This window comes from Drosophila subobscura, chromosome dot (genome assembly GCF_008121235.1).
Source record: "Drosophila subobscura isolate 14011-0131.10 chromosome dot, UCBerk_Dsub_1.0, whole genome shotgun sequence".
Taxonomy (NCBI): domain Eukaryota; kingdom Metazoa; phylum Arthropoda; class Insecta; order Diptera; family Drosophilidae; genus Drosophila; species Drosophila subobscura.
The window spans coordinates 1,290,952-1,300,348 of record NC_048535.1 but is presented as its reverse complement, the minus strand read 5'-3'; the positions used below and the strand labels follow the sequence as shown (position 1 = coordinate 1,300,348).

General features: G+C 39.5%; 1 protein-coding gene across 3 annotated transcripts; it reads left to right on the top strand.

Annotated features, from left to right (window-relative positions):
- Positions 1–423: 423 nt before the first annotated feature.
- On the top strand, positions 424–7,197 carry LOC117902935 (transcriptional activator cubitus interruptus). Of its 3 annotated transcripts, none has more exons than XM_034814541.1 (6): positions 424–940; positions 2,283–2,671; positions 2,736–3,397; positions 3,468–3,974; positions 4,102–4,196; positions 4,275–4,495. In XM_034814541.1, exons 1-6 carry the CDS (start codon positions 903–905, stop codon positions 4,345–4,347), a joined length of 1,764 nt encoding a protein of 587 aa, XP_034670432.1. In that variant the 5' UTR covers positions 424–902; the 3' UTR covers positions 4,348–4,495. The 3 variants fall into 3 exon arrangements, with proteins under 3 accessions (XP_034670432.1, XP_034670431.1, XP_034670430.1); XM_034814540.1 differs by having other exon boundaries at positions 440–940; positions 2,736–3,382; positions 4,032–4,196; positions 4,275–7,197; XM_034814539.1 differs by having other exon boundaries at positions 441–940; positions 4,032–4,196; positions 4,275–7,197.
- Positions 7,198–9,397: the final 2,200 nt, after the last annotated feature.

Below are 9,397 nucleotides of genomic sequence, written 5' to 3'. Positions count from 1 at the left end.
TCAATGTGGGAGCGGGCGCGCCGATCGGTTTTCCGTCCGAGGCATAATAAAGACAATGAAAGTCTATTCGTTAAGATTCAGTTGGTGCCGCCAGGCCGTAAAAACGAACCTACCTGCCATTGGACCAGATAGAGAGAGAGAGAGAGCTCAGCCTTATTTCGGTTGTATCGGAAAAGTAGCCAAATCGCCAGCTCTAAGGGCAAAAAGTATATTAAATTGGTGTGTTTGTGAATGTGTGTTCTGTATATTGTATGGCCATCTTCGATCTGCCCGCCTTCGCTGACTGTTCGTGATCAGTAGCTATACACTTGAATCAGTGACGCACTTGCACATGTATCTGTGCGCTTATGCTGTGTTTAAAATTGTATCTGTGTTAGCATCTGCAGCAGTATCAGTGAGAGGAGACGACGAGCGCTGCTGGTGCTCCATCTAAGCAAGCATTGCAAGAGATAGAGTTGCTGCCACTCAGTCCACTCGCAAGAAACACCGCAATAAGACGCAGCAAACACTCGTTATTGACTTTGTCACACTTAATTTATTTTTGTTGGCTGAAAGTTAAAATAAATTAAGCGATTAATTTGCGTGCTCTGATCAACCACATGATTCGCGTACAGTACTCATCCGCGTGTGATCACTGTTGGAAAATGAAGTGAATTTTCTTAAAAATTACTGAACAAGCACTTCAGACACTATTTGTGTCCTGGAGTGGTCCCTGGATAATTAATTACTAATAGAAGCAAAATACTATGATCCTTTTAGTGTTATTTGTTCCAGTGCAATGTTATTTTTCCAAATGCCGCTAAAATTGCACACGGAAATTGCCGTCGGTAAAGCAATGTGAAAAATAAAAATAAGTTGAACATCGTTTAGAAACATCTTTAAGCTGGATCAGTAATACCAACATGGACGCGTACGCTTTGCCAACGTATTTTCCCCTTGCGTAAGTTAAATTAAAATGCTTTATTTGTAACAGAAATAGTTATACCTACATACATATGTATGTACATACATATGTACATATGCAAAAAACAACACCAGTAGTTTGCAGTGCACAAAGTATAGCCGATTTGGAAATGTCTTTCCCAAAGTCTTAAATATACATAAATAAATAGCGTCTACATTTGTTTTTTATAACATGAAAAAATAAAAAAAATAATAATTCTTTTAATAATAATTATTTAATATTTATTCGTTAAATGAAATTCAATTTCGTTGATGTTTTACTTTCGGTATATACATAGCTCCTTTTTTTACTTTTGTGTCATTTCACGTCAAATGAAAGACTATACAATGAACCCATTAATTTTATGGGCGATCAGTGGACTATATTAAAGGTCTAACTCAATTAGGAAGAATAGTTATTTCCTTGTCGCACTAATTTGGCAATTCGGTAGACACTAAGGCGGTCCGGTTTTCACATAATTTTGCGTTTTAATATTTCAACCAAAACGTAAACATTACATTTATACGTGCTCAGGTATTCGTAGATGGTCGAAATTTTTCACGTGTACTGTTAAATCATAATTTTAGCGCTGTAAGCGCGCGCGTTAATGAATTGTCTATTATTTATGTATTTTATGACATTTAAAAAGTTTTAAAAACTTTTAAATCAGAGATTGGGTAAAATTTCAATTTTTTTTTAAATTATCGATGAGGAACGATGTGAGGAGCTCCTGAATTCTCGTCTCTTCTTTTAATATACTCATACATATGTAACCTTATGTTTTCGTCAAATTGTAGGGATCTGTATAATTTTTTCTACGATACGCGGCGATCTCTGGCGGCACGAGCCAGAGTCTGCAGAGAATGAGGTGGCAGCAGCATTGCTGGAGGGAGGGGTAGCCACTAAAAATGAGTTTACTCACTTTGGCCACATTAACGATATGATCCTAGTTCGGGTATCTGATAGATATTGCCACAGATTGAGTGAGGCGAAAGGCGGTGGGCAAAATTGTGAAATAAACTCGCAGCAGCTCTCAGAAGTCTGGATACAAGATTCGGATGATTTTGCTTTTATAGTTTCTCAGATCTAGGTGCTGAAGAGGATACACAGATACGCGGACACTGTGCACGGTTTTGTTATTGCAAGCTATTAAAATCGGTAGTGCCGCTTGTGTGCTTTTTCCAGACGATGTACATTTAGAGATAGAGAAGGGAAGATTTGATTTATGAAGTTTATTTAATACCTTTACAGAAATAAAATATTGTCAAATATTATCTTCCTTGTACTTCCTTGTGTACACAAATAATTGTTAATATATGGATTTATGTATATGTTACAGATACTCGGAACTACAATTTCTAGCATCTAGGCGAGCTGCAGCTGTAGCAGCGGCGGCAACTGTGTTACCGGGTTCGCCATGCCTTAACCACGTCCCGATATCAGATGTTAGTAGCTCCGTGACAGTTCCGACCCTGATGACCGGGAATGAAGCAGCGGTATCGGACTCTATAAAAGCTCCTGCTTCTATTCACACACCAATTAATACTGGAAATGCATTATTGGCAAACTCAGCTGGGCATCATCATCATCACCAGCATCAACATGTTCATGGTATAAATGTAGGTGGGCAAGCTCAACCGCACGATTTTCACCCTGCATACAGAATTCCCGGATACATGGAACAATTTTACTCTCTGCAACGTAGCAGCCCCACTGCATCCTACCATGGTATTTACTCTGCTTTATAGCATAGCTGCTAATAGTAATAATTAACGTAATCTCCTTCTGGTAGATCCCTATGCTAACTGTGCCTCAGCATTTCACTTAGCCGGGCTTGGATTAGGATCGGGTGACTTCTTGGGTTCGAGAAGTATGGGTTCTCTGGGTGAATTGCATCATGCAGCTGTTGCAGCAGCCGCCGCTGCAGGATCACTGGCAAGTACAGACTTTCACTTTAGCATCGATGGTAACGGACGACTTAATAGCCCGCGGCCGGCTGGCGGCAGTATTCGTGGAAGCGTTAGCCGTAAGCGCGCGTTATCTTCATCGCCATATTCGGATTCATTTGATATTAATTCAATGATCAGATTTTCACCAAATTCACTAGCCACGATTATGAATGGTTCGAGGGCAAGCAGCGCTGCTAGCGGTTCATATGGTCATATTGCCGCTAATGCATTGAGTCCAATGACGCACGCCCACACATCAATTGCCCCACGTCTACAGCAAATACAAGCACATTTGTTGCGTGCAAGTGCTGGACTTCTGCACCCCTTGACCCCGCAACACGCGGCTGCTGCCAGTTTTTCCATGACCCATGCAGCCAACGCTGCTGCTCTAGGCCTAGGGGATGTCCATTCCAAACAAAAAGACTTACACTTACCCATTCTTGCGTCGAAATCTCCGATACCGAGGCCAGTTTCAAATGACTCAAATGAGGTTGGTACTTCAAAGGTAAGAGTCCTTATATTTCTTCTCAATATGTTAATAATGTTATTTATTATTATGTTATATGTTATAACAGAACTACGAAGAAGGAAACAAAAATGCCCGACACCTAAAAAACAAGCTTATGGAGCAGCCATCGTCCACATCTGACAGCGTAGCACAAGTAGAAGCTGATAGCGCGTCTTCGAATTTATCGGAGCGTCGACCACGTAATAAAGGCTCAGGCAGGACTGGTAATGCCAATGGGGTTGGACAGAGTAGCCACGTGCAGGAATTTGTCCACTTTGGCTCTGTATCGACACCATCGAATGAATATGACTGTGCCAATGCCGACACAACAGATATTAAGGACGAGCCCGGTGACTTTATTGAAACGAATTGCCATTGGAGTAGCTGTGGTATTGAGTTTGTGACCCAAGATGAACTTGTTAAGCATATAAATAATGACCATATTCAAACCAACAAAAAAGCTTTCGTGTGTCGGTGGGAGAATTGTTCACGTGGTGAAAAGCCATTTAAGGCTCAGTATATGCTGGTTGTACACATGCGTCGGCATACCGGAGAAAAACCCCATAAGTGCACGGTAGGAACGCTTTTAAATTTAGGTTGAAATAGTTTTTTTATAAACCAATCATTATAGTTTGAAGGCTGTTACAAAGCATACTCCCGTCTGGAGAACCTGAAAACTCATTTGCGTTCGCACACTGGAGAAAAGCCCTATACCTGCGAGTACCCAGGATGCAGCAAAGCCTTCAGTAATGCCAGTGATCGAGCGAAGCATCAAAACCGAACTCACAGTAATGAGGTAAGGTTTAAAGTTACCACGTTTTACTACTTAGATACATATCTCATAATTTTTTAAAAATGTGTTTTTTTTTTTTAGAAACCATACGTTTGTAAAGCACCTGGTTGTACTAAACGTTATACCGATCCAAGTTCGTTGCGAAAACACGTAAAAACCGTTCATGGTGCTGAGTTCTATGCTAATAAGAAACACAAAGGCTTGCCTTTAAATGATGCAAACTCTCAACTGGAGAGGGACAATGGCCAAAATCGACAGCATTTACAGGAGCAGCATATTGACTCAAGCCCATGCAGCGATGACCTGCATATTGGAAAAATGATGGGCATGTACAGTCCCAGTATTAAATCTGAATCAGATGTCAATTCTCCACATAATTTAATGACAACTGGTGGAGGCGCCTCAGCTTCCGATTGCTTCATATCATACACGCCAGACGATATTGTCGAAAACGGTGCATTAAACGAGTGCTGGAACTGTGACGACGACGTCGATGTGGCCGACCTACCTGTGGTCTTGCGTGCAATGGTAAATATTGGAAATGGAAATACCTCTGCCTCATCTATGGGGGCAACTTCAATGGGTCGTCAGCGCTTTCGCAGTCGACTTCAAACTAAAGGCATAAACTCCAATTCGATGCTTTCTAATATTCCGGAAAGTAATCGTGCCATTGGAATTACCGAACTTAATAAACGTATCACAGAGCTAAAGATGGAACCAGGTATGCCGACGGCTCAGGTTCAAACTCGAGGGCCTGCTAATACAGGCTTAGGTGGCTTGCAAGAGGAGTTATCGCAAAGTCAATCACAGAATCGCAACATTGATTTAACTAAGCAGGGCTATGCAGCAGTACATAGTTCTCTACAAGCTCAGTTTCGACGAGACAGCCAGAACTCCAATGCCAGCACATATTACGGCAGCATGCAAAGTCGTCGTAGTAGTCAATCATCGCAGTTATCGTCCATGTCAACTATGCGACCGAACCCTTCCTATAATACGACCTCTGCTTCTCTTTACGACCCAATTTCGCCAGGCTGCTCTCGCCGCTCCAGCCAAATGTCAAATGTTGCAAGCTGCTATGCCCTGACACCAACAGGATCGAGTTCCACAGAAAAATTTGCAAACACAAATTGTGGTGCTAGTGCACAAATAAATGATAATCCTGGCAATCAATATTTCGCTCATAACAGTCTTCCGCCACCTCCGTCGTCACATTTAATTGCAACTAATCTAAAGCGCTTGCAGGGGACAAATGGTATTGGCAGCTATCAGCAGGAAAAGGCCTTACAAAATAGTGGGCGTTATTCAACTCCCAATATTATGCAGTCTCCGCATTCTGGGAATTACCGACATGAAACAGGGCTCCAATTCGGTAAATCGGTGCAAAATTGTGTATCTAGGCGACAGTCCGAGCCATTATTGCCGAACCTTAGCTTAGAGCTTGATGTTACTTTGAATGACTCAAATATGCGAAGCTTCAGTAGCAGGTGTAGAACCGGGCAAGATACCGGCCAAATGCAGGATGGTTCTAATGCCTCAGTGTTGACTGGGAACATGCTTAAGGCGCCTGAGCAACATCCAAATGAAAGGGTGAATTTGGATGAAGTTGAAGAACTCATATTACCAGATGAGATGCTACAGTATCTTAATTTGGTCAAAGATGATGATAAGCTGTTGTCTGTCAAGAGACATGAAAATATAGATATCTCAACTGGCGTATCAAAAATCTCGTCAGCTAATGATAATCAGGATCGTCCGCCTGGAAATGTATCAAGTCAGCACCCGGCGGCACCTGACTCGAACCTAGACATATCAGTAGCAGTAGCGGCGCACCAAGCTGCCTTCGAAATATTGTACGCACAAAGAGATCAGATGATCGCATCTGAACTCCGTCGTCCTACACAGACGACCTGCAATAATTTTTCGCAGAGACTTAATAATGGCCAATTCTCCCAACTCCCAGCACTGTGTTTTGAGCAACAAGCAACAGCAACCCAGAATCAAATTATAGATTCATCAATGACGAGTTTGCCAGAGCTCACGGATATTTCTACGCAGTTAGCTTCAGATGATATAAGCTTATTGAATAGTGAACATCAAAACAATAACGGAAATGAGATTCAATGCGGAGTTATAAGCCAGTCACAAATGTCACCATCTACCAACAAAAATGTCACTGGCCAAGTGCCGACCATAAGGTCACAAACGCATAGCCCAAGTAAACTCCCAATAAAGCCCTCGTTGAAAAATGTTCAGCTTACGTGTGTGCCTGCGTCAAGCCCAAAAATTGGAACTGATAACCAACCTGTTAATATAACTTCAATGCATCTAGAGACTTACCAACGCACCCTGGAATATGTTCAAAGTTGTCAAAACTGGATGCAGACAAACAACGCCGTTGCGGGACATGTTAATGTTACAGCAACCACCGCTACCAATAATATGCAAGTTTCTAGCAACAATCCAGTGTGGCCGGACGTAAGCAGCTCGACTCACCCCCAAGCGGGAACAAATATGGTTATAAACGATATGACTACATCACTGAGCTCACTTTTAGAGGAGAATCGATATCTGCAGATGATGCAGTAGACCTCTACATTATAATATAGAATGGGACTAAAATGTGCTGTCCAGCAACGAGATTATTAAAAATGTGACTTACATCATATTCTTATCATATTGGCTTATTTTCTTTTAAAAAATGACATTGAAATATACATACATATATTGTTTAGATATGAGTGTAAACCATGTTATATATGAATTGACTATCTTCAAGTATTATATTTTCTATTATAAATAAGCATAATGAAACGGCCATTTGATAAAAAAAGGACTATTATATTTTTAAGATATACCTAAAAAATTATAGCTCCATGAAAGTATAGATGAACTAAAATTATTTTCAGCACTAAGGTAATATAATATATTCTTGAAATGTGTCTTCCAAATCATTGATATGAATTAATTCCCCATAATACATACTTGTATTCATATTTTTGTAGTTAAAAATACTCTTGCTTGTACACCTACCAAAACATATTAAGACTTCCAAGTAATTTGCAATAAATTTTGTTCGCGACTGCAAAAACCTTTCTTGAAGAGATTGGAGAGAGAGCGCATGCGTGACTTTATGAGGTAGAAAACGATTCTTTCTAGTTGTTACATATGTACCTAGGTTCACACATACATAATTACCTAAATTATTGGATGAAAATTTAATTAAATTGAAAAGTTTGAAGTCACACGTGAGAGTCTTATGTTAAATAAAATTGCTGCTAAAGGAACTTTGGTATTAGTCGGGGCTGACAACATGGGCCCATAGCTGCCATAAACGTAGTAAATAGAAAAGAAAACTCATACGTAAATAATATTTGTTTTGACATTGTTAAAGTACTAAACCGGATATGGGCATTTCTCTGACGTCGAATGGAAAGACAGAAAGTGGTGACAAACCGCTTGACTACCCCTATAAATGATGCTCAGGCCGATTTTAGGCAACCGTTCGTTTTCGAGGTTTATGCGAATGTTGAGGCACCACACGCGAATTTCACATCGACTGTATTTTCCAGGAGAACGGTTTACGAAACGGCTCGCTACAAAATGTAGGGTATATTGTATTTGTGGTTGGAGTAATGTGTACATAGTCTATATAGCTATGCGTGTCTGTCCATCTTGTTAATCGTCTATCTGGAGCAACTAAGTTTTGCATCTAGACTGCTGATATCACGCTGATACCAGTTTATTTTAAAATGTAGATGACAGAGGTAGAGAAAATTTAACATGTAAAATTTAAAAAAGTGCATGTGTATATAATGCGTACCGGGTATAAAAGTTGTGAAGCGTTCGAGAGCGTCTCACAACGCTCCTCCGCGTTTTAAAAAAGTTGTTGAAATTTGGTTATTTTTTAAAGCTTTTGAACCAAGCCGACTTTTTCTGAGAGATATCGGGGTTAATTTTTTTTTTAGAATTATGGTTTTTTTCTATGACAGAAAGTTTATTTGAAGAATTTTTAAAATCTTATTTTTTGTAACGGTTTTTTTAAAGGTAGCAATTCTTCTTTAAGAATCACTTAAAAAAATCCACATTTTCAAAGCTTAATATTTCCCAATATTTGTACACTTAAACCACAAATTGTTTGGGTTCACTTTTTATCTTTTCAGATAAATAAAGTTTATTACAACCAGATGTAAAATACTTAAGGTTTCTGAAAAAACAAACTAATACCTCCGAAAAACGCTTTAAAAAAATACCAGACCATACAAATTCCACTAAAAAAAGTTCTGCCAAAGAAAAAATAATTGTCATCAGACCATGAAGAAATTATACAAGGTGGTCCCCTCGGGTGGCGTTCGGGTGTGTTCTGCTCTATTAATTTTCATTGCGTGCTGAATACCCGATTGATGCAATGGATCATGCATCGGTGAACACAAACCTGCGTTTGTCAGTGTAAGCGCCTATTCTGCACCAAAGTGTTAATATCGACAGGAAAATCATTCAGTGTTAAAAAGCTATAACAGGCTTAAGCCCAGCACTCAGATTCGCAAAATTTTCGGGCGACAGAATCAAGGATCATATTCTCATTCTCATGCGATTAGAAATCAACCCTGTTTTTTATTCGACAGACAATGCTGCCGCCAGAACTTTTTTAGTACTGGTAGTACTCAGATCAGCAGAAAATATACCAGAAAACCAGCCGATTAAATACTATAAATATCGCAGCTAAAGATAAAATACAACTAACCCATCTTTTGTCGACCATTATCGATTTCGTGTTTGTTCGGCAAACAACTCTCTTTTTGAGTTCAAAATATTTAGTAACATTTTTTTCTTCTAATATTTAACATAAAGTACCTGGTCAATACGCCCTCATCGTCTGCGACCAACAAATTTCGCTGTAGCGATTAAATAACAAAAAAAAAAAAAAAAATTTTGTCAAAAAAAACAAGTCCTGATTTCATAAAATACATATTTGAATTTTTAACCGACCTAACGGTGTTCCCGAGAGCCTGCACTTTGCGCACTTTGGTCATACTGGGCACAGACCGAAATATAAGCACTTTCTGTCACAAGACATTATGCGCATATGAGTACTGGGCTTTAATATTTTTTGATGATTTTCTTTCGCAAGTACCCCAACTGATTTTGATGTTCAGTCGATTGCACTACAATCGTTTTAATAAGTGTTGGAAAATATTTCAAAA

Coding starts and splice junctions, on each gene's coding strand:
- LOC117902935 (XM_034814539.1), top strand. CDS start 903: ATGGACGCGTACGCTTTGCCAACGTATTTTCCCCTTGC. Junction 3,398..3,467: donor ATGAGGTTGGTACTTCAAAG/GTAAGAGTCCTT, acceptor ATGTTATAACAG/AACTACGAAGAAGGAAACAA. Junction 4,197..4,274: donor ACCGAACTCACAGTAATGAG/GTAAGGTTTAAA, acceptor TTTTTTTTTTAG/AAACCATACGTTTGTAAAGC.